This window comes from Chrysochloris asiatica, unplaced genomic scaffold, assembly GCF_000296735.1.
Source record: "Chrysochloris asiatica unplaced genomic scaffold, ChrAsi1.0 scaffold00072, whole genome shotgun sequence".
Taxonomy (NCBI): domain Eukaryota; kingdom Metazoa; phylum Chordata; class Mammalia; order Afrosoricida; family Chrysochloridae; genus Chrysochloris; species Chrysochloris asiatica.
The window spans coordinates 9939078-9964809 of record NW_006408590.1 but is presented as its reverse complement, the minus strand read 5'-3'; the positions used below and the strand labels follow the sequence as shown (position 1 = coordinate 9964809).

Below are 25732 nucleotides of genomic sequence, written 5' to 3'. Positions count from 1 at the left end.
ATGAATCTAGGGATTGTGTTGATTAATCCTGCAACTGATGGCATGGATTTGACATTTGAAGGTTTCAGTTCAAAGGTAATTACTGAGCATTCCAGTTGTCCCCAGGCTTCCATAACAAAATACAACAAAATGTTGCTGCTAGGTACCATTGAGTCAGAACCAACTCATAGCGACCCTATGCACAACAGAACAAAACACTGCCCGGTCCTGGGCCAACCTCACAATTGTTACGTTTTTGCCCATCATTGCTGCCACTTGGCCAATCCATCTCGTTAGGGGTCTTCCTCTTTTTCTCTGACCCTCCACTTTACCAAACATGATATCCTTCTCTAGTGACTGCTCCCTCCTGACAATGTGTCCGAAGTACAAAAGATGGTAACTAAATGAATGGCTTTAAAGACAGAAATTTATTTTCTCCTAGTTCTGGGATCTAGAGGTCCAAAATAGGTTCTCAGTCATGTGGATTCCTCCTGAGGTCTTTGAGAGAGAAACTATTCCATGCCTCTCTCCAGGTTCTGGTGGCTGCCGGCACTCCTTGGTTTGTAGACCTAGCTTCATATGCTCTCTTTCCCAGGTTTGACTGTGTTTCTGGATCTCTTTCTCTTTTATAAGCCCCCACTCAGGAGGAATTAAGGAGTTCTGGTAGTGTAGTGGTTACAAATCGGGCTGTGAATCTTAAGGTCAGCAGTTCAACACTACCAGCTGTTCCGTGGGAGAAAGATGAGGCTTTCTGCTCCCGTAAAGATTTACAGCCTCGGAAACCCTGTACAGGGTTGCTATGAGTCGGAACCGACTTCACAGCACATAACAATAACAACTCAGGAGGAATTAGGGTCAAGATCCACCCTATTCCAATATGACTTTGGTAATTTAACTGACATCTACCAAGAAAAGTCCAATTTCCCCAAACAAGATCACGTTCACTGGTGCATGGGTTAGGACTTCAACAGGTCTTTTGGGGAACATGATTCCATCAATAACACTGAGTGTCTCTGGATGTATATCAGTGCTGTGGGAGCTAATGAAGGCACAAGCTGGGACCCATCTAAAAACGCATGGCATTTTTTTCGGTGATGAGCTGATGTGATGATGAGATGCACACACATGAAATCATTGCACACAGGAGCCCAATGAGGCAGCTAACCAGGGCATAGAGCCAGGAGCTCTGCCAGCTTAGAAAGACAGCAGCCACCATCAGCCTCAGTGGGCAAAGAAACCTTCAGGGTAAAGATGTTGCTAAAGCCATGTACAGTTGATGGGCAGGATCTGGTAGAGAGGAGTGTGGGGAAGATTTTGTACTAACGGAACTCATCATTGCCATTTATTGAGCATTTATTATGTGCCAGGCACTGTGCTCTCTCTGCTGCATACATTCTCACAGTTATTCCTCCTAACCCTATGTTTTTTATCAGTCCTGTTTATCATTTTATCATTGCCAGCACTGAAGCTCAGAGATTTGCCTAAGATGGCCTGATAGTAGTTGTGAAGCAGAGACTGGAAACCAGGTTTATTTATCTTTGAAGCCTCTATTCTTAAAAACTTAACCGTTCTAGCACCAAACTTTTGAAACATAAAACAAGCTGATATTCCACATAGAATAAGAGAGCAAAAAGAAATGGGCACAGCCAGTCAGCTTGAGACCAGGAGAGCAACTGAATGGGAAGAGTCAGGCTTTAGAGTTGTGAAATATAAAGTCAGAATGGACAAGATTACAGGTGCCTTTAATGGAAACTTGGGACGTTTGGTATTGATCTAATAGAATGACAGGTAAGCTTCAGTATTAACCTTCCAGTCTATCTCATTCCTCTATTTTGTTGTTGTTAAGTGCTGTCGAACTGGTTCTGACCCATAGCGATCCTGTATAGGGTTTCCAAGGAGCAGCTGGTGAGCTTGAACCTCCAATCTTGTGGTTCAAATCAACTTTGCAGTGCAGCGCATTAACCCACAGCACCATATGTGAAAATGAAGGTCTGGAGAGGCTGAGCAACTTGCCCACACTCACAGGCAACAGGGAGCTATTGAAAATTCCTGAGCAGAGTGGTAACAGTGAAGAAAAGAGTGTTCCAGCTCTGTTAGCTTGGCAGGAAGTATATGAAGGGCAGCTGAAAGGAAGTTGAGAAAACTGGCCCAGAAAAGAAATGAGCTTCTTCCTTGTATTTTGCTGAAGAACACAAGGTTGTTTGTGCTCAGCTATGAATATTTCTAAGGAGTATCTAGGCAAGATTCTAGCTCTAGCCTTCCCAGTGATGTCTGTAGCTTAGGCAGATACGGAGACAGAGACAGAGAATAGGAAGAAGTATCATCAGAAGATCAGAATCACTTTCCACTGCCAGGTGCAATGTCCTTAGCTAGGCATCAATGTGGAAAACACAGCTTCCCAAGCCAAGACCAGGCTTCACTCCCTCTCCTTCCTCCAACAGAAACCCTGTCTAGGATGCAGTGGGTCAGACTAGAAGCCCCTGACTCTGAGAATCTGGTGGCCAGGATGGGCTCCTGACACCATCTCCTTAGAGTACCTTCCTGACCATGACACCGGGTCGGGCTTCTGTGATTTGAACCCACCTGCCCCATGGGGGTCACCAGAGCAGGTAAGAGAAGGGAGGAGTTCCCCCACGTCAGGCAAGGAGGCTGAGTCCACCCTGTTTAGACTCAGTCCTCAGTGAGGCAGAACAACAGCCATCTGCCTCTGTCCAGCCTAGGAGAGCCTGCCCTGCTGACGATTCTCCTCTGACGTTCTCTTTGCTTAATGAATTCTAAAAATAGCTGCCATCCACTGAATGCTGACTTCATGCTCATCACTGTGCTCAATTTTTTGCATGCATGATCTCATTTTATTCCCACAATCCTGTGAGGGAGTATTATTATCCTCATTTTATACATGATAGAATCAAGGCTCAGAACTGTTAAATAATTGGCCTAAAACCACATTGTTGTTGTTGTTGTTATGTGCCGTGGAGTCGGTTCTAACTCATAGCGATCCTGTACAGAGTTTCCGAGGCTGTAAATCTTTATGGGAGCAGAAAGCCTCATCTTTTTCCTGCGGAACAGCTGGTAGCTTAGAATTGCTGACCTTGAGGTTCGCAGCCCGATTGGTAACCACTACACTACTAGAGCTCCTTTAAAACCACATAGAGTGGTGCAAACTGTTTAATGCACTTGGCTGCTAACCAGAAGGTTGGAAGTGCAAGTCTACACTGAGGAGCCTCGGAAGAAGAGCCTGATTATCTACTGCCAACAAATCAGCCATTGAAAACCCTATAGAGTAGAGTTCTATTCTGACACAGGAATCAGGGGTTGACTTGACTGGATTCAAACATAAGCCTGTCTGTCTCCAAAGCCCTAGGCTTCACCTATATGATTAGCCCACTGCAGGTATGGCTGTTTGTGTAAGAGGAGGTTCTCATTGTCTCCTGATACCACCCATAGTTGAAGTTCCTTGGAACCAAGAACCTGACTTCTTTCCCAAATAAAAATCCTAGGACAAAATCTGAATGGTATCTGAGCCCTTATTCTTCTCCCCAAACTGATGTTCAATCAAAGCCAGTGGCCATCAAGCTGTTTCACAAGTTTTACCCAAAGTAGTACAGGCAGGCTTTGGCCAATAGGGGCAAGACTGCCATTTCTACATTCATTCTCTCCACAGATATTTCTTGGCATGCCGAATCCTTGAATGGCTCTGTAGAATTGGCACTGGCCTGCTAACTGCAAGGTCAGCTGTCCAAATCCACCAGCTGCTCCCTAGAAACCCCATATAGAGTTGCTGTGAGTTGGAACCAACTCAACAGCACTTTACAACAGCAACAGTCACATTCTAGGTGTGGAGGACACCACTGGGAATAAGTCAGAAAGAGTTTCTGCCTTCAGGGGGTTGCAATTTTGCTCTGAGTTTAAAATGGGCACAACAGCACTTAACAACAATAAAGTTGAAGTAGCAATGAGCTCTGGTAGCGTAGTGGTTACGAATCGGGCTGCAAACCTTAAGGTCAGCAGTTCGAAACTACCAGCCGCTCCGCGGGAGAAAGATGAGGCTTTCTACTCCCGTAAAGATTTACACCCTCGGAAACCCTGTACAGGGTCGCTATGGGTCGGACCCGACTTGATGGCACTTAACAACAACAACAACAGCAATGATGCGGGGAAGAAAAGTAAAGCAGGGTAAGGAATGGAGAGTAATGGAAGTGGGTTTTCAAAGGCCTGTCAGAGGGTGAAACATAGCAACAGAAACTTGAATCAAGTACATAGATCATCCCAGGTAGAGGAGCGGGCAAGTGCAGAAGTGCTCAGATAGTCTTTGTTCTAAAGGAATAAAAGGAAGGCCAGAATGGTTTGAGAACTTGAGGGGGCATGATGGAGAGAGGCCCAAGGGATAACAGAGGTAAGATAGTGTCTTCTGGGCCTAAGTAAGGAGTTAGGTTTTCAAATGTGCTATTCTGGAATTCTGGTGTGGCTGTGGGTTAGTGTGCTGGAATGCAAAGTTGGTTTGAACCAGAAGGTTGGCGGTTCAAGCTCACCAATTGCTCCTCGTAAACCCTATACAGGATGGCTCTGGGTTGGAACCGACTCAATGTCACTTAACAGTAACAAGGATGGGCTCCTAGGCACTGTAGTGTGCAGTTCAGGTGGGCTGCCTCTCAACAACTATAGAGGGAAGACAACTGCAGGAACAAAGAGCTCAAAGAGAACTCAGTGAATCAGCTCTCCCAGGCCTGACTCCCTCCTTGAACTCAGAGCACCAAATAAGTCCAAGGTCCATGGGTGCGTTTCCCAGGGCTGCTGTAACAAAGTACCATAAGCTCAGTGGCTTAAGACAACAGAAATTTGTTCTCTGAAAGTTATGGAGGCCAACAGTGTAAACTCACAGTTAGTTCAGCAAGGCTGTTTCCTTTTGGAGGTTCTGAGAGTCCGCTCCATGCCTCTCTCCTAGCTTCAGGTGGTTTCCTGCAGTCTTTTGCTTGTAGATGCAACACTCCAATCTCTGCCGCTGTCATCACATGACTTTCTTCCCTGTCTGTCTCTCTCTGTGTCTCTTTTCTTATTATAAGGACACCATCATATTGGATTAGGACCCAACCTGCCCCAGTATAACCTCAGGTTAATGAATTACACCTGTAATGATGCTATTCCAAATAAGGTCACATTCACTAGTACCAGGGGTTAGATCTTTTGGAAAACAGTTCAGTATTCAAGAGAAAAGGTCGGTAGGGTTTGATGGCAATAGAGGAGAAATAAGATGTCGATTCTGTATTTACCTTGTCCATCAAACAAAGGAAGGAGCCCTGGTAGTGTAGTAGGTTCTGAGTTGAGTTGCTAACCACAAATTCAGCAGTTCAAATCTATCGTCGGTTTTTTGGGACAAAGATGAAGCTTTCTGCTCCTGTAAAGATTTACAGGCTTGGAAACCCCATACAGGGTCACTATGAGTTGGAACTGACTCCATGGCACACAACCACCACCACCATCATGGGGCAAAGAGTTTGAATTACCAGTGGAGTTTTAGATATTCCAATGCTAGAATCTTTCTGTATAAGCAAAATCTTCCCCAGAAGTTTACTTTGTTCAAGTCTCCTTTGCAAACTCCTGTTTTAATTCACAGAATCCTTTAATTGCTCTGTGAGATGGGCACACTGAATAGTGCCCATTTTACAGACATAGGTGCTGAAGTTCAGAGAGGTTAACCAACAAGCCAACATCAACAAGTACAAAGCTGCTGGGGTTGAAGCAGGACTGGAGGACGCCCACAAGAGAGGCACTTTGGACTGGATCGCAAGGTTGATTTAAACTGCAACGTTGGCAGTTCAAACTCACCAGCCACTTCTTGGAAACCCTATACAGGGTCACTATGAGTTTGAACAGACTCTATGGCACTTAACAACAATACCGGCTCCAAGGAAAGTCAGATTTGTAAAGCCCCGTCCACTAGGGCATGATGTAAACTTAACTGTGCTAAGAACTTGCTGTAGAAGTTGGGGGCAGTTTCTTTAGCAGTTGAGTTTAACTCTTTTGTTAGTTGTAAAAAGTGGTTTTGAAATTACTGAACCCACTTCAAATTTGATGAGCAAAATCAGGGATGTGGCAAGAGTAGGCAATAAGTTAAGTGAAACAAGTTAAGTTGACAGTAGCAAAAAAAAGAAACAAACAATTGTCATCAAGTTGATTCCAACTCTGGTGACCTCATGTGTGTCAGTATAGAACTGCTGTATAGGACTTCTGGTAGCGTAGTGGTAATGAATTGGGCTGCGAACCACAAGGTCAGCAGTTCAAAACTACCAGCTGTTCCGTGAGAGAAAGATGAGCCTTTCTGATCCCGTAAAGATTTACAGCCTCAGAAACCCTGTCCATGGTCGCTATGAGTCAGAAGTGACTCCACGGCACATAACAACAACAACATAGGCTTTTCACAAGTTGCCAGGTCTTTCTTCTGAGGCACTTTGGAATGGACTAGGACTGTCAACCTTTTGGTTAACAGCTCAGCTTGTAAACTGTTTGATTTTGACCTACCCAGGGACTCTGTCAATAGAAGCTTACTGGACAAAGCCTTCATTTCTGGCTGAGAATTGCTGAACTTCCTACTCCTGAGGTTCTCTCTAAAAGCACCTTAGTCTCAGTGCACTTTGTTGGATGGCCTGATGGACTGGCAGATTGCTGCTCTCTGATACAGTGGTGATTACTTCTGAAAGACAGGGTAATAACAACCACTATCATTTCTAAGCCTTTAGTATTCACCAGCACTGTACAAAGCATTATCCTGTTGGATCCTGTCAAAACTCTTTGAAGTGAGCCAAGCTGGGTCTAGGGCTAGGCACGTGCTTAGCAGCACTATCACTTTTTTTTTCCCCCTTACTTTTTATTGTGAATTGAGTGAACGTTTACAGACAAGATCATCAGTATTCACCAAATCCTACACTTTGTTTCATCTCAATGATTGCAATCCCCTCCATGTAACAATAGTTATCCCACTTCCTCCCTGTGGCTCTAATTTCCATTCCACCCACCTTCCCATCCCTTCTCAACTTTGTTTTTAGGAAAATATTGCCCTTTTGATTTTGAACAATTGTCATTTCATGGTGAGCATACCTTACTAGTCTATTGTTCCCTGCTATATACCCATCTGGAGTCGTGGTGTGGCGCTGTGGGTTAATGCGCTAGACTGCAAAGTCAGTTTAACTGCAAGGTTGGTTGTTCAAGCTCACCAGTCGCTCCTTGGAAACCCTCTAGAGGGTTGCTATGGGTCGGAACTGACTTGACGGCAGATAACAACAACAATATACCCATCCACTGCTTGACTAAAAACTGGTCCATGAGGGTGAGTTGAGGGCCGTAGGCTCAGGCTCCTATAATCTCTTTCTGAACTGTAAGCCTAGTCTTTTTAAAAAAAAATAAAAATTGAGAGGTTTTTTTTTTTTTTTTTCCCATTGATAGCATGAAGAAAGGTATTTTACTAATGCTTTTTGCTAGCTATGTGGTAGAAAATGTAACTGTCATCTCTATTTTGCTTGTGTATGGAGGGAATAAGGAACCCTGGTGGCACAGTGGGTAAGCATTCAGCAGCTAACCAAAAAGTTTGTGTTTCGAACCCAGCAACCACTCCAAGGGACAAAGGTCTTGGAAAGGCGGTGGGGCTGTTCTGCCCTATATTATATAAGTTGGAACTAATTTGAAGTTTCATTTATTGAGTTATAATTTATATACTATTAACTTTATATTTGTCTATGTAATAATTTTGAGTTTTAGTCCACATTTTTCCCATTCTATCTGGGTCCCTGTAATGTGATCCCTTTCAGAGCATTTGGTATAGTAGTAGCCGGGTACCCTGTAGTTTTTCTGGCTTCAGAATTGTGGTGTCATTATCACGTCTATTAGACAGATGTAGAAATTGAGGTTCAGAGAGGTAGAGTAACTTCCTCAAAACACACAGCTAGTAAATAGCTGAGCTATGTCTTTCTGACTACTATGCTCATTCTCCTAAGATTTCACTCATAACATTTATTTCAGGCTTTTTAATTTTTTTATTTTAGTTTTTATTGTGAATTATGTGTTACATAATTTTACATGGCTATTTATTGTGAATTATGTGTTACATAAGTTTACATGGGTGAACATTATCTTTACATTCATCCTATCATACTTTGTTTCATTGCAATGATCACAATCCCCTGCATGCAATGCATCATCAAACACCCAAAGGGTACATACACCCCACACTCCTGCTCCCATTCCCCTGCCACCAGCATACAACCCATCTCCCTTCCTGAGTCCAGAGTCCAGAGTCCAGAGAGTCCCCAGACACTCCTTCATTGCCTCTGCCTCCATTCCTAGTGTCACTGCCTTTCTGGACAGGTCTCGGCAAGCACTTCACTTTTCTCTCTTGATGGTTCCAAGGATCTCCCCTCCTGGACTGCAAAATCAGCCACACCCCTCCTTTTGTTACCAAACATTTACATTTACCTATCCAACACTCACTGTCAGACTTGATAGAAATCATTCCTTATTGAACCACAGGAGTCCTTTCCCCCTCACCTTTTATTAACCCTATCCAGACAGGTTGGAAACAATTCAGTGGAAGTTCTACCTTTCCCTGTATCCTCTGGAGCTAGGCTGCCTATTGAAAGCTTGTAAGCCAGTCACTTCTTGCCTTTGTAGTCCCCCCATTTTGGGTAGCCAATGTCCAAGTTCCCCTTCCCTGTCGACCCTGTGTACCAAGAGTGTGGGAATGATCCTCACTGTAGAGATTTATCTGCTCCTTTGTCATACTGTATCCACAAGCATAGGTCAAGATCATCCACTTATAGTGGGTTACTCCTGTTTTTCCCCCCTCTTCTTTCTTCCTCTAGTTGTGTTCTGATCATCCAGCTATTGATGCCAGGTCAAATGGGTACTATCTGTAAGTGTGGGTGATCTTGTACATTCCCCTCACTTTATATCAGCTGGATGCTTCACACTCTGTTTTAGTCCTCTGGGTCCATGTCCCAGTCCCTGGGCCCAGGAGTCCCCAGGTCTTGTCATACTGCTGGTTAAACAAGTCTCAATCCAGGTTAACAGGAGTCTATTGAATGTGGTTGGACTTAATTCACAACTTCATTGCTGTTTTTTCCCCTCTTCCCCTTATTGGTGACCATTGTGGTCAGCAGCAGGACCATATGCCTGCTAGTGTATTCCATTTGAGTTTCAGTCTTGGAAGGGAGTTTGCCTTGAGGTGACCTGACCACTTGCCTTGCTGGCTCCATTGGGAACAACTTGCTTGTTCTTGTAGGAGTCAATTGGACTGCTGTTGTTGTTTTCTGCTGCTCTTTCTTTCAAGAAGTATCTTGCTTCTCCAGACTGCTCCAGACTGGTCTGCTTGTCCTTTCACATGGGAATGTCCCACCTCAGAAGATTCCGGATGATGATCAGGATTCCACCTATGATCTTGTGCAATGCAACGGCTCTGCAGGGAGCCTCCTTCACTGTGCAAGTTCTAGCCCCATTTTAGTTATTCTAAACAGTTATAGGCTGAAGACGGACTTACAAGCTTTCTTTGGTGATGTTTCTGACTATTCCTCTCTTTCTCCTTCAAGTGTCTGTTTTACAACAGTAGGCAAGGGAAACTAAAATTCAACAAACAGCCAAGCATCTTAACATCATTTTCCCACTTTTACCCATTCCAACCATGCCTGAATCTTTGTATCCACGAGCCCTGTTGTTCCACGTTTGTGTGCAGATTGTTACTTACCTCTGTCCTATTTGGCCCATGTAAACCTGCCTAGCTAGTCTCCTATCCATCAGGCTCTTCTTGAATGTATTTGTTGTTATTGTTAAGTGCTGTTGAGTCAGTTCCGACCATAGATAATGCCCTGAATTGGATTTCCAAGGAGCGGATGGTGAACTTGAACCACTGGCCTTACAGTTCAAATTGACTTTGCAGTCCATTGCATTAGCCCACAACACCACACCAGAACTCCTCTTTGCTGTATAGGAAACCTGATTTATATCACTGAGGTTACTATGGTTCTAAAATTCTATGACAATGTGTCCATCAACTGACCCTGAAATGTTCTGAAATGAGCTTGGGAGTCAGCTCCCTATAACAATTGAATAGTTTAAATAATTTTTTATGGGCGGGAAAGCCTTGTTAAGATAAATCTCTATTTTTGTTTCTCTGTGTGAATGTCACAACAACTAGTAGACATATGTTGCAGCTTGGCTCCTAATTGTTGGGGGGGTGGAGGGGGAAGCAAGGCGAATTGTCATTCTTGGCATTTTCCCAGTGACATTTACATTTTCATTTCTACTAGAAGTCCATTTCACAAAGGAATGTAGCTTTCATCCTCTGAAAATGCTATTCATTCCCTAGAAAACAATAGTAAATGCAATGAGGAAAAAAATAAAAGGAAATGCCTACAGAAAAAAAGGACCCACCCAGGAGTCAGATTTATCACGCAGACTGATTCCATTTTCTTCCACATTCACGCTCAGGATGGGAAACTTGAGCAATGTCTAAATCTTAGGGCATTTAAGATTCTCAAGAGTGAGGGAGAGGGAGAAGGAAGTTCATTTCAATCCCACTGTACTGGGATCAAGTTCAGATTTCCCTATCTCTCAGGAAACATTTTCTATGCTAAGAATCACTTCTTAGTTACTGAGTCTTTTCTTCTGCAAAAGACTTGTACCAGTTGCAAGGAGGGGATAAAATAAGGTCATGATTGCTTTAAAATTATTCATCCTAAAAACACATTTTGAGACTTGATTCTAAATGTTAAACTTAAATTTGAGTGATTTAATTGCCCATTGAATAGAAATGAAATCCCATTGGTAGGCAGTTATTTCTTACAACCACTGTGTGTGAAATTGAAATCTTAAGATACCATTTCAAATGTTCACCTTCTCTAAGGAAGTTCTCCCCAAAGACCTGTGAAAGATAAGAAATTGACCTAAAGTCATAGGCAGTAATCTCTCTTTCTTTATATACGTGTGTCAAAGCCGAAACACGTTATTTAAAGGAAACTTGATGTCAAAAAAAAAAAAAAATTGCCCATTCAGAAGCCCAAGGATATATTTATTTTAACAACTGATTTGAGTCCTGTGCAAAACTGCAACCACCTTGTGGGACTGAGCTATTGTTGGGCTTGAAGTCTTAAATGCATGCAAGTAGCCATCTAAGATACTACTATTGGTCCTTTCCCACCCAGAACAAAGGAGAGTGAAGGAAAACAAAAATTCAAAGAATAATTTAGTCCACAGGATTGGTGTCGAGTCAATTCTGACTCAAAGCAACTTTCTAAGAAGTGGTTGGTGAGTTTAAACCACCGACCTTGTGGTCTAGTGCAGTATATCTCAGAATCACATCAGGACTCCATTAGTGACCCCCTCTAATCCTACAATGTCTCAGCCTGTTCTAGCCTGAGATCAGTAGAACTAGATGGTTCCCAGCAACCACTACCTACCTCTCTGACCAGGAACACAGCAAAAGGTCCCAGTTAGATTAGGTAGAAAATGTAGAACAAAATTCAAATTCATAAAATAGACCCGATTAACTGGTCTGAAAGAGACTGGAGGAACTCCTGAGGCTATTGCCCTAAATCACCCTTATAACTTGCAAGTGGAATCACTCCCAGAGGCCACCTCTCAACCAAATAATAGATAAGCCTATAAAAGAAACAATAATACTTCATGAGAAGTGTCCTTCTTAGAACAATCAACTGTTCAAGACCAAAAGGGCAAAATATGCCTCAAAGAAAAGATGAGAAAACAGGGAAGGACAGGAAAAACCAAACAATTAGAAATGAGGAGTCCAGAAAGGAAAAGGGATGAGTGTTTACACATTGTGGGGGATTGCAACCGATGTCATGGAACAATTTGTGTATGAATTATTGAGTGGAAAACTAATTTGATGTGTAAAGTTTTACCTAAAGGACAGAAAAATGCTCCCAAAACAAAAGACTGTTGCAAAGAAGGTAGCAACTTAGATTTAATTAAAGCAAGCATATCTAGCCATCAAGATTATGAATATTACAATCAACATAAAGATGAGAAAATGACAAAAAAAAATGCAGAAAATAGTAAATTCTAGTTATACTCTTGAAAAGTCAATGAGGATTTGACTTTAAAGAGGGAAAATGAAGCATCCAAACGTTTATGTCTGACTTCAACCAACACTTTTCAGAGTGAATGCATCCAAGTTCCTTCCCTACCATCTTTAAAATGGGAACAAAATGCCACAATTAAGATTGTTCAAAGAAAACTCTGGATTTTGAAAGCACTTGGGTTTCCGTTTTACATGACTGATAACTGGCACTGGAGTCCTGGTGATTCAATTTATTAAGCACAGGACTACGAGCCCAAAGGTTAGTGGTTTAAACACATCCAGAGGCACCTTGGAAGAAAGGTGATTTGCTTCTAAAAGGTCACAGCCTTGAAAACCGTTAGGAGCCTGTTCTAGTCTGCAACCCATGGGGTCATCCTGAGCCAGAATCTACTCCACTGGGTGTTTGGGGGTTATGAATAGCATCATGACATGGTGCATAAATAGGTCTTTGATAATCTTTTTGAATGAAGACGTTTCCAAGGCCCAGGAAAACCAAAGTTGTTCTCTACAGAAGGCATACTCTGTTGGTCCTCTTCTCTCCTTCTCCTACATTCCTCATTTTTCTAGGCCTTGTCTTGGAAAGTCGGGGATGGGGAGTGGGAATAGGTGGAGACCCGAACCCCAACATCAAATCTCTTTCTTCCTCTCTGACCCCGGGAAAGATGAGCTCCGGGTTACTCTTGGTCATTGGAAAAGCGCTTTCTCTGTACCTAGTTTTTACTGGCACTGTGCTGGGTCTAGTTAAACCGCAGGCGTCCGCTTTCGTCCATCCGCCTTCTGAAAGATGCTGAGGAAGGGAATTCTGCTGCCGGCAGATGGAGAAAAGACCTTGACCAACGTGGTCCCTCCCTCCGGGATTAGCTGCCCCTGGCAAACTCAGTCGTACCCAGTCCGTTGGGTCCCTGCTCACACAGTTTGAGTTGCCAGTTTAGAACGAGGAAGCAGTCACCAACCAGCAGCCTGCAGAGCCTCGCTGTCCTGGGCATCCCCCCCGCCCCCCGCCCCGGGCATCAGTAGATCTGGGACCTCGAACCACTGACGGGCGTGAAAGCCACTCCGAACGCTGGTGTTTCTGTATGTGCTTACTTCACATGCTTGTATTTTATTTCTTCTTTGAGCTGCGCATTGGTTACTTTAGTTACAGCAGAAAGGGAACGTGATAGAGGGGGAGCCCTAAAGAAAGATTTTGAGGCAGCCTAGTATCCTTTCCAAGGAGAGATGTTCCCGAAGTGACTCTCTGGGTCCCCGACGCTGGCCCCTTTAAGAAGCCAAGCCAGTCCTTATGCTGCCGCTGTTTGTATTACTAATCCCCAGGAGCCCCGTTTTTTCTTTAAAAAAAGAAAAAGGAAAGAAAATGAAAGAAAGGGGGGGAAAAGGGAGGTGCGGGCAGCTGTCTCTTTAAATGTGATTTCCTTCTATTGTATTTGAATCGTGATCAGGAAAAAGGAAATGAAACCAGAGACAGAGGGAAGCTGAGCGAAAATAGACCTTCCCGAGTGAGGAGGGAGAGTGAGGAGGGAGCCCGGGTGGTGGTGGTGGTGGTAGGGAGACGAGACGCAGAGCCCCTGCCCACCCCCAGCCGGCTGCCCCCTCCCTGCCCACGGCGGCGAGCCGCGCGCTGCGACCCGGGGCGAAGGTGCGAGGGACGCGGGGCACCAGGCGGCGCGCACGATCCCCGCGGGTGGCGCGGAGCAGGCGACAGAGCGCGAGCGGGACCGGGCGGCGGCGGTGGTGGCGGCGAAGGCAGGACCAGGATGGAAGGTTAAGTCCTGAGCAGCAGCAGCAGCTGCAGCCGCCGGGGGCCAGGCTGCGCGCCCCGGCCCCATCTTCGGCCGCGGCGCGCCCGCAGCCCGGTGATTCGCTCTATCTCTTTGGCGTTTGAAGGGAGCGCGGTGACTGTCCTTGAGCGCGGAGGGGCGAGCTCGCCTCGAGAGCGCCGGACCAAGAAGAGGCGCAGGAGCAGCGGCAGCTGCAGCAGTAACAGCCGAGCACCCGAGGCGGTCCGAGCCCCAGTAGCCGGCCAGTCCCGAGCCACAAAAGGAGCGCCCCCGCCACCCGGCACGCCGCCTCCCTCCCCAATGTCCTCGGCCATAGAGAGGAAGAGCCTGGACCCGTCTGAGTAAGTGTGACGCTCCTGCCCTTGCCCCTGGGTGACCGGGTGGCTTGGACAGCCCTTGAGGGGGCTCCAGGTGCACGCCCACAGTGTGCCCTTGGCGTTGTCTGCCTTGTACAGGGCCCTCCCTTCCTTGCAGGGTGGCTCCGGGGACTCTGGGTGAGAGGCTGGTCAGAGAGAGGGAATCCTGCCCGGCATCTTCTGGACCCCTCTCCCTTGGTTGGGATTCTACCTAAAGCGTTCGCGGGCCAGAAAGTTTGCAAAGGAGCAAGCTTGGGGAAGCTAAGAGCAGCGCAGGTGCAGTCCGGAGAGTGTTCAAGGCTGGGTTCCGCTCCCTCTCCTCTCCTTCCCCTCCCAGATCCTTTTCTCTTTGTCTGTTTGAATCTGGATAGAGGGACGTTCTGAGTGGAGGTCTCTGTGGATCCCCGACAATCCCCTTCCAGGTCCGCAGGTGGAGCGGCTGCCTGCAGCGCCCGTGGCCCTCAGATGAGGGGTCCGAGCGTCCACCTATGAGCTCGCTATAGCCCCCAGAGACTTCTAGAGCCGTGAATCTGGAGTTCATCTGGGTTCATGTAACCCCCACTGCCACCTGAGTCTAACGATGGGGTCGGGGAGGACCTGTCAACTTCAAAAGTCAGTGCACCATTTTGAGTATAGGTGAATTTTTTCTGGGGAGAGGAATCTCTAGATTTTATTTGGATTTAGAAACCCTGGGCTCTAAAGAGTAGTTGCCACATATGATTGATGAACCCCTTACTAGTTTAGAATGTTCCCCACTCCTAGCCTACACCCCCAACCCATTCTTTGGTGTTAACACTGGGAGAAAGGAGTGTTGAAGATATAATTTTCCCATCAACGCAAATGCCCTTTTAAGATTCATTAGTTGTCTAGTTTTGAGAATTTATTCCTTTGAAGTCCCAGGCTAATCCTTTGAAGGGATTTGTTACACAGACCAAAGGAGCTGGTTAATGACTTGTCCATTTGTGCTGTTAAGAGGCATTTGTTTTGTTTTTTCTTTTCCTGCTTGAAAGAATTGTGCTTTCCTGTTTGAATACTTAAAGTCTTCCTCCTCGAATTTCAGCCTTCCAGGCTGTTTATTTACCTGAGTTTTACCCTCAGCTACTGACATAAAATGCTCAGTATGTTCTCATAAAACACAGGAAATGCCTCCATCCAATGAGAATATAAACATCACTATTCAATCTTGAAGGTTACACCAGTCCTATAAGGAACTTGGCTTGTCTTAACAAAAACTGGGCTTCCTTAAACAAATTCTCTGGAGAAAAATAACATTCCTTTATTTAAAGTGTATGACTATGCAAACAGTGAGTTTCAAGGATGGTTTGCTCACTTTCTTCCAAGCCCAGAATTACAATTTAGCCTTAAGTTTTCAGAGTCTGGGCAAGACCATAACAATACAATAAGAGAGTGAAATGGATGAATTGGTTCCTAATGCTCTTTTGATCAGCAGAACTGAGTCACTAATCCTTTTATTAAAAGATAAATCTGGAGGTTTCAGTTCCCTGAAGGAAGTTTGCTCTTTTCAAAGTTTGTTCTTTTTCACTGAGATTTGAAACTTAAAGAATCCTAACCTCATGACACAGCAGACACTTACTGAAGGATGCTAACCTACTCCATCATTCACTTCACTATTTGCACCATGAAGGTGGGTCCTAACTGAAGTGGGCAAGCTAACTGAGCAACTGGTGCAGGGCAAACCCCCTCCCCTACCTCCTCACACTCAGAAATAGATGATACACTCAGTAGAAATCCAGACTGAAATAATATTCAGGTGTGTAATATTCAAGACAGGCTCGAGGAGAATATATAATATTAATTTAAGGGTAAATCTCATTCAGTCATTGGCTTGGAACCTCCTTCAAAGATAATGTGATTTTTATCATTAATGATAGAAAGATAGATAGAAATAATATCTTATCCTGTCCTTTCCTATCTCAGCTTAGGTCATCATGATATTTTGCTTAACATTTCTATTGTAGACCACTATCCTACTAAGATGCTCAAGACCAGCTTGGGTCTTATAATCAGCAACTCCATATTACAGATGGAGACCTGTCTAGCCTTATAAAAGTGAAACATTTACATAGAAAGACAGCCAGAATTCACAAACTTGAGAGATTTCATTTCTCTACCAGGCAATTGGTGGCCCCTATTGCCTTCCTGTGAGTAACAAGGACAGTTCATTTTAATTCCAGACGGTTTTGCACCAGCTAAGTGCAAATTCTTCTCTTTCACAGTTGGTTGGCAGCATCAGCATTGGGCCATTCAGCATGGCAGCAGTGCCAGGAGCATTTTGAAAGCTCCAAGGAAGATCATGGCCTGTGGAAGGAGAAGAGATGCAATTCTGAGTTGGTGCACATGAAAAATGCCGAGAACATTAGTTATTTTTCAGAAGGGCAAATGGAAGTCCAGATGCACAATCTGTAGAAACAAAGAAAAGAAAAAGAAGGAAGTCAGGCTTCAGTGAATTCTTACAAGTGTTTAAGATCTCAGTGTTTTGCTTTGTTTTTTAAAACTGTCTTGGGTTTCATATTTCTTTGTTCTAATAGGAGATAATCTTTCAAAATGCCCTGCTACTTTACTCATATTAAAAAGACAGTTTCAGCATTTCCTAGATACCCATATGGAGGTAGGCACTTTACCTGACAGTCACCTGAAGTTGTCAAAGAATGTTATAAATCTGAGCCTCATTATGCCTAAGTCTGATGGGTGCTGAGTTCTATGGGTACAGACCAGTTAGAATCCAAGGTCATCTGGTAAGTTGGTGTCAGCTAGAAATAGAAGATAGATTTATACTCCCAAGGTAACCGGGGGGGAGCACCCTTTGGGAATTTCACAATTGGAAGTACATCCATTTTTTAAAACCTAATAGATTTTTTTAAAAAAAGCTTTGTGTTTTGAGTACGCTTCCAAAGATTGCTTGTTAGCTATTACAAACCAACAAGTACTAGGCTTTTTCTGTGTTCCAATTTGGTGCTAGATACATTCCTTTCACTCCTTTTATTTGATTTTGACAGTTATTTATTTTAAAATATAAAACAGAAGTATTCAGATTCCTACTAAGTAAAGGGGACAGAAGACACAATGTATGTGTTTTAAATAAAGGAACAGGTATCACAAGCTCACTATTAAAGAATTGCCTCAGTTGAGACTCTAGAGTCTCTTTAATTGCCTTGCACACTCTTTAAAATAATCTTTGACTTCCTCGCCATGTTCCTTACTAAATCAACTTCATCCAAATCATTTTGCTGTTGTAAGGATTTTCACATGAAGAGAAAAAGGCCCACTTGATGTCCTTTGTAAATATGGCAATAACCTCTTAACATCTTGAATTCATCTCCAAGGAGTCATTCAATAAAAAGGATTGTACAAAATAAAACAAGGAGAATTCCTATTATATCTTGGTAGAATTTTTATTTTGGAAAAGGAAAGCAAGGTAAAAATCATTTGTTATTGCTTTCTTCTTTCTCCCTTGCCTTCTGCTTTAGAGTGCAACTAGGCGGGGCATGGACTAGAGATTTTGCATAGATTCAATAGGGAATTTGTGGGGTTGTAGACCTTTGGGTAGGCGAATGCTAGGCAGCAAGCAACTTGTTTAGTCTCTTTTGGGCTAGGCTGTGCTCTTGGGTCCTGAGTCTGAGAGGAGGAAAATGAAGGAGAATTATAAAGATAGAGCAAAGTAGACAGGAAGAGAAAAAGAGATCAGTGTGCTGGTCTGTAGGGAGAGGTACAGAACCACCTACCACTGTCTTGGTTGCCTTCCGGAGCCTGTGCTCACTTACAGGATCTAGGGATCGCTGTCTAGCTCATTCCTGTCCTAACCATGGCCATCTGGCCCTCTCTACACTCTGGCCTGCCCCTTCTTCTCTTGTCACCAAAAGGCAGTTGAGCGAGATCCCCATTATGTCAGCTCCATCACAGACCTGTTTGCCTCAAGAGTAATTGCTGATCCCGGTGCCTGTCTATAAGCATGAGGCTGTCCCTAATGCATGGTCTCCTTTCCAGGGAGCCAGTGGATGAGGTGCTGCAGATCCCCCCATCCCTGCTGACATGTGGTGGCTGCCAGCAAAACATCGGGGACCGCTACTTCCTGAAGGCCATAGACCAATACTGGCACGAGGACTGCCTCAGCTGCGACCTGTGTGGGTGCCGGCTAGGTGAGGTGGGACGGCGCCTCTACTACAAGCTGGGCCGGAAGCTCTGCCGAAGAGACTACCTCAGGTATCTTTGCTTTCACCTCCCTGGAGGCCTCAGGAACTGCCTTTGTTTGGCTGTGGAGGCCAGATCTCAGCTGCCCTATGCAGAATTTCTTCCTATTTGAGAAGCATGTTTTCAGGGAGACATTCTTATGTGGTAAAATACTAATGTTTTGGGGATGCCAAACCAAACTCATTGCGGGAGAGTCCATTGACTCATTTCTAAAACTGCCCTATGGAATTTCCACGGCTGCAATCTTGAAAGATGGCCACATCTTCCTCCCATGGAACCTTTGGTGGGTTCAAACTGCTAACCTTTTGGTTAGCAGTGAGTACTTAATGATTGCACCACCAGGGCTCTTTTTGGGATGGCAAGAGAATGACAAACACAAGTTTCAGAAGAGTGGTTATCTGGGGGCAGACAAGAGGGTTGGGCATTATGAAAACTTTTATAAGTTTGGGGATGGGTTCTTTCGAGTTCATTTTCATGCCTCAAAACATACATATAGGTTATAAATATTCTTTTCTATGACTCTAATATTATGAGAAGGAGCTTTGGTAGCGTAGTGGTTATAAATTGGGATGCTAATCTCACAGTCAGCAGTTTGAAACTACAAGCTGTTCCGTGGGAGAAAGATGAGACTTTCTGCTCCCATAAAGATTTATAGCCTTGGAAACCCTGTACAGGGTCGCTGTGAGTTGGAACTGACACCACAGCATGTAACAACAACAACAACAATATTACGGGATGAGAAATGTGAAAATGGAAAGCATGTTCTGTGTGTGCTTGTAGGAAGACAGTACGGAACATGGCTAAGGTCAAAGGCCAAGGGGTCAGTTGTAGGTTTGAGTTCCAGCACCACTACTTTCTAGTTCTCTGACCTTGGGCAAGTTCCTTGACCTCCCTAAGCCTCCATTTCCTCACCTATAAAATGGGGACCATAATAGCACCTAATTCCAATGTGAGAGGGCAGTGGTTAAATTCTCACCTTCCATCTGGGAGCCCCAGGCTCAGTTTCCAGCCAGTACCCCTCCTGACAGCCTCCACCCATCCGTCAGTGGAGACTTATGTGCGGCTATTATGCTGGACAAGTTTCAGGAAAGCTTCCAAACTAAGATGGACTGGGAAGAAAACTCTAGGGAGATACTTCCCAAAATCTACCAATTAAACCCCTGTGGGCACAATGCTCCAACCTGAAGTTAATCATGGGGATGGAGCAGGATCAATTGGATTTTGTTCAATTGTGCAGGGGGCCACCACGAACAAGTCAAGCCCAACTCAATGGCAGCAAACAACTTCCAAGGTGATGGTTAGGGTTAGATAGGATAATGCATGTAAAGTATTCGGCTTGGTACACAGGCATTAAACATGAGGTTAGTTACTCTTCAATGATGACTAAACCCTTGTGACATGATAGTAAATCTTCCCTGTCTAAGGAACAGGAGATACACATAGAAGCATGGGGAGGGGTGGAGGAGGAACTCTACAACACCAAGTGAGGCAGCAACTGAACACATCTCTGATGCTTTGGCTTGTACTACCTGCCATGTGAATTTTCAGGCACTTCAGCAAGTGCCTTTGCCTGAAATGTTCTAGCATTCCTAGTTTCATATTAGCTCCTGTGGAGGTGACTCTGTGCCCTCTACTGTCAGATCTGCTCATCTGTGTAGCTGTCAATTTTTCGCCATCTTCCTGTGGCAAAGAATTCCTAAAGCATGCAGGACCATCCAACCAGTGGAAGCTTGTTTAGGCTCCAGTGCCCTTGGCTGCCAGGCCTGCACTCCCTCCCAAACCTACCCTCAGAGCATTTTACATTTAAAACCAAAAACCAAACTGCAGGTACTTCATTGGTGAAACAAACTAATCTGTTTACCCAGAGACGGACAGAATAAATCTTCCCACACATCTTCTTTTCTAAAATTCCTTGATAGAGTCCTTGCGTATTTCATGCTTCTGAGACATTTGATTGCTCTTAATGACCATGATTGTATTTTCAGTCTGTTTTTCTTTTCTCTCCTGTTTTTAAAGTCACAAGAACGAGAACAGGGATAAATAAAGACCTGGGTTTCGCTAAGTCACCAGTTTGCCAAGTCAGTACAGAAAGCAGACGGGTAAATGATTCCCATTGGGCTCCCTGACTACATCCCTGTCAAATCATTTGAATCTTATTAAATGAAGTGCAGATCGGGTAAGGTCAGAAAAGCCTGGGCTTCTATCTCTGTAATTTTAAGGAACATTCAAGAATACAACTAAGGCTGCCTGGGCTTGTTAATCTCTTCCATTTTTAAAAAGCAGAGAAAAAAATAGTCTGGGAGAACCCAATGTTAATTAACTTGTGTCTTGGTGACATGAAATAATTCTTCTCCCTGCTACATTCCCAGGCAACATGTTAATTAACTCGGTGTTAGTGCTGGCGTTTCCAGCCATCCTTTAATATTGATATTATTGTTATTAGAATGGGCAGCAGAAAGCTTATGATGTGACACCCTTTGACAGAAGCAAGAGAAATGCTTTTGCTTCAGGGATAGTCCTTTAACTTGGGGGCTTGTTATTGGCATTAATCTATCGAGCAGTGTCTGTAAAAAGGCAGGAAAGTACAGTGACTGAATGGAGCCTATAAAGGGTTCTCTCCTCTCCATAAGGAGCTCTGGTAGCGTAGTAGCTACGAGGTAGAACTACCAGCTGTTCCATTAGAGAAAGATGAGGCTTTCTGCTCCCATAAAAATTTGCAGCCTCAGAAACCCTATATAGTGGTGCTGAAAGTTAGTTGGAACTGACTCCATGGCACACCACCACTCCTTCCATGAGGATCCCCAGTGGCATGTGGTAATTCTTTACAGGTATTTAGCCTAAAATAGTCATGAGCTCCCCATGCCCAGCCTGAACCCTACTGCTGTTGTATTCCTCAGGTCTTAATGTGCCATGGAGACAGTTCCAATTCATAGTGATCCTGCATAGGGTTTCTGAGGAGTGGTGGCAGCTGTTAATGTGGATGCCTGCCCAGGTCTTCTTGCATTCTTTTTGACCAGTTTCTGGGGTCGTCCCCACACTTCAAGTGATTTTACTTCCAACAGTCAGTATCTGAGTCTGTTGGAGTTGAAAGTATCCCAGTCCCTTAGCCCCCTTGTACCTTATCTGGTGGCTGACCCTGAATGATCCTAAAAGCCCTGTAATCTTGCCTGGGGTCATGACAACTTAGAGGCATAACTTAGCCTCTAGAGTTCCCCATGGGATCTGGCTGAAATTCCCCTCTGACACTGACCAGAGATGGCAATTTTGCTTGACCTCCTCTCCTTCCAGTCTACCTTCCCCTGCTTCTCCTTCTAGTATAGACTCCCTTAGAAACACATCCTTAATGAATCTCTGGTACATAAAATCCTCACCATAGATCTGCATACTTCTGGGATACCTAGCTCAAGACACCCATTCTTGGTGCTAGAGGGTAATGCTCGTTGGGTGCTAAGTGCTGGTTTACCTTTACCAGTGTTAGAATTGCAGAATTCCATAGCTGAAAGGAGACGTAGAAGCTGTCTCTTCTGGGTTTCCCAGAGATAGGATGTCATTTGTTGGGGTCGCCTGGCTACTTCGAGGTGCTGCTGGAACTTGAACATGCAAGCTCTCAAATCTCAGTCCTTTGTCCTTCCTTTATCAGCGGCTTCATGTGTAGTATAATTTACCACCTGAAATCCCTTTAATAAGCTCTTTCCTTCTGTAAGGGGCACATACCCCAGGCTGTTGGAGTCAGTCCATACTCACTGTTTTGTCAGTTATTTATCCTTGCTCAGGCCCAAACTTAACTTACTGAGCAGCCAGGAAGCCAGAACTGTCTTTCCACTCCACGACCTCCAATGTGGTGGTTACCTACAGCTCCGCCATCTGCTACGTTGGGAAAAATGTTCTCCCCCAGTAATGAGTTTGCTCCCAGGTGGTGCTCCGAAAACACTCAGATCTTCAAACAAAAAGCAAGATGCCGAAGAAATTACATGGTCCTGGCTTTAAAAAATAAACTCTCTATTCACAGACCAGGTCTTCTCCTGACTCACTCAGGATGACCCAATGCTCTCACAGTTGAACTGTGCTCCACAGGGCTTTTGTTTTGTGTTAACTGTGAATTCGATGAAGGTTTACGTGCAGATCAGTTTCCATTCAACAAAGCATTTACACTTCATTTCATCTCATTGGTTGCAAACCCCTCAATGTAATATCACTTACCCCACTTCTTCCTTGTATTTCCTCTTTCCATTCTTCCTTTTTTCCTCACCCTTCTGAACTTTGTCCTTGGGTAAATGTTGTTCTTTTGATCTCAAACGGCTGGTTATTTTAAGGGTGCCTAATTCACCAGGAGTCCTGGTGTGGTGCTGTGGGTTAATGCGCCAGACTGCAAAGCCCTTTGAACTGTAAGGTCGGTGGTTCAAGCTCACCAGCTGCTCCTTGGAAACCCTATACAGGGTCACTATGGGTTGGAACTGACTCGATGGCACTTGACAACAACTCACTAGTGTCATTTTCCCCATATAGACCTATTGTTTGGCTGAAAACTGACCTATGGGATTTGCTCATTTCCAGATCTGAAGGGGGACTGAAGGCTATAGTCTTGGGGATTCCACCAGTCTTTATCCAACCAATAAGCCTGAAGACCACAACTTTTTCATTCCATTAAGTTCACCGCCAATGTTTTGAATTTTGTCAACTGCCCTAATCTTCCCTAAAGCCTCTCAGAATTGATCTTTTGCTGTTCTGAAGTTAATAAGAACTGTCAGTAAGAACCAACATTCACCAAAAACTATCCTAAAGGCTTTATGTAGAAACCACCTGCTCATACAGCACGTTAGCAGTCATGTGTGACAATGACTTTCTACAAGAAGACAAGCACAGGTGGAAATATACCTGAAGTGGATGAAGCTTAGCCCTTGATGCTTTGATATAGTCTAGTTGTAACAGTTGAGTGAGGTAGATGTTATGAAACAATCCCAACGATAGCATGGTCCTTAAATCAATTCCAACTTATAGTGACCCTGTAAGACACAGTAGAACTGCCCCTATGGGCTGCCAAGGCCGTAACCTTTACAGATGCAGACCCCTTTCTCCCACCGAGTTACCGATGGGGTCACACAGCCAACCTTTCAGCTAGCAGCCAAGTGTTTAACCACTGTGCCTCCTGGGGTCTTTGCTAGATGTTATAATCACTGCTGTTTCACTGAAACTCAGAGAAATCCAGTGTCTCTCAGCTGGGGTCACTTACAGACTCATAGCTGATCCTGAACTTTGAATCTGGTCTTCTGATTCCATTACTTGTATTACTCACTCTTGCAGACTGATTCTCAATCTGCCTCTACCGGAGTCACCTAGAAATGGTCATTACAACACAGATTGCAGAGTCTCACCCAGAGTGTCTCAATCAGATGGGGCCTAGCACGAATGGTGGTTTGAACCCACTTGGCATCTCTACAGGAGACAGATCTGGCATGTGTCTGTTCTCTCAGGGGCAGTTCTACTCTGTTATCTGGGGTTGCTATGAATCCGAATGGACTTGATGGCACCTAGTAACAATAACATTCTGCTCATGGTGACTCGATGTGTTACTGAGTAGAACTGCTCCATAGGGTTTTCTTAGCTGTAATGTTTAAGGAACCCTGGTGTGGCTCTGTGGGATAAAGCACTGGACTGCAAGGTCATTTTGAACCACAAGGTCAGTGGTTCAAACTCACCAGCCGCTCCTTAGATGCTCTATACAGGGTTGCTGTGAGTCGGAACTGACTCAATGGCACTTAACGTCAACAACAATGGTTGAGGAGCTTTGGTGACATAACAGTTAAGCTCTCCATTGCTAACTGAAAGGTTTATGGTTTAAACCTACCTGGTGGCTCTGTGGACTAAAGACCCGGTCATCTGTTTCTGTAAAGATGAAAGTCTAGAAAGTCCTATGGGACAGGTCTACTGTGTCACATGAGGTCATTCTGAGTTGAAAATTGACTCACTGGCACCTGACAACAACAGTCTTTATAGAAGCAGTTTGCCAGACCTTTATTCCACAGCACCACTAGGTTTATATGAACTGGCAATACTGAGCACAGAGGGCACTATGAGTTGGAAAAGCTTCAGTGGCAGCAAATTTAACAGACACTAAGCTCTACCATGGAGTCCTGGTGTGGCACTGTGGGTTAATGCACCAGACTGCAAAGCTGTTTGAACTGCAAGGTCGGCGGTTCAAGCTCACCAGCTGCTCCTCAGAAACCCTATACAGGGTCGCTATGGGTCAGCAGTGACCCAACGACACTTCACAACAACAACAAGCTCTACCATGCTGCATCATCACCCACCACTACATTAAATATGGCTTGAAATAAGTGGCTTGCTTATCAAATGTGACTTAAGACTGTCTTGATTTAAATGTCAGAAGAAGAGCTTCCCTAGAGATCCAAGCCAGTGGGGCAAAGAGGATGGTTAAATTAAGATCTTTCATTCAATGTGGAGAGCTGCAGGTTGTCCTCCAGATCTCTGAGGCATGATTAACTTCTCCAGGTATTTTCTGTCAAATTCCCTCTGTTCCTAGAGAATAATCATGTGGAGATGGGCTTGGCAGTTTATGGAGGAATTCAAGGCCAGTTCTCCTCATGGGTAGAATTAGTCACTCTTGATGTGATAGAATTTGAGCCTCAAGAGGATATGGGTTTTATTACATTCCTGGTCAATCCCCTCCCCTCAAAGAGACCCCTTGGGGTTTACTTCTACAATGAGAGCTCCCCTGGGAGGATATACCTCTTCATCCCCAAACCTTTATCTCCATCACTTCAGTCACTTCAGCCAGGAGTATCTTCTATCATGGAAGTCTGAGACAGCCTATGTATGAGTGTGGTGAGTGGTTTCTGAAGACATGGAGAGATCTCAGAAAAGAGTGGGGTATTACCAAACATAAATACCCTGGTAACTGTTTCATCCCCAGATGCCCTTTCCAGACAAGATTATAGTAGTCAGCTTTGCGACTGGGTCCAACTCTTCCAAGCCTCATGACCTCTTGGAAGTCCAGCCTACTTCAGGGAACCCATTCCTGAGTCCTTTCTCCCAGTATTGTCTCTGCCACTGTCTTCTTAACCTTCATTTCTTCTCCCTTCTCCTTCAGACTTTTTGGTCAAGATGGTCTCTGTGCATCCTGTGACAAGCGGATCCGTGCCTATGAGATGACAATGCGAGTGAAAGACAAAGTATACCACCTGGAATGTTTCAAATGTGCTGCCTGTCAGAAGCATTTCTGTGTAGGCGACAGATACCTTCTCATCAACTCCGACATAGTGTGTGAACAGGACATCTACGAGTGGACTAAGATCAATGGAATGATATAG

General features: G+C 44.5%; 1 protein-coding gene across 1 annotated transcript; it reads left to right on the top strand.

Moving 5' to 3' along the window:
• Positions 1-25732, top strand: LOC102839469 (Wilms tumor protein 1-interacting protein-like). Its single transcript, XM_006864911.1, has 5 exons — positions 1-75; positions 13501-13822; positions 13868-14180; positions 18201-18416; positions 25513-25732. Exons 1-5 carry the CDS (start codon positions 1-3, stop codon positions 25730-25732), a joined length of 1146 nt encoding a protein of 381 aa, XP_006864973.1.

Coding starts and splice junctions, on each gene's coding strand:
- LOC102839469 (XM_006864911.1), top strand. CDS start 1: ATGAATCTAGGGATTGTGTTGATTAATCCTGCAACTGATGGCATGGAT. Junction 76..13,500: donor TTGAAGGTTTCAGTTCAAAG/GTAATTACTGAG, acceptor AATCGTGATCAG/GAAAAAGGAAATGAAACCAG. Junction 18,417..25,512: donor TGCCGAAGAGACTACCTCAG/GTATCTTTGCTT, acceptor CTTCTCCTTCAG/ACTTTTTGGTCAAGATGGTC.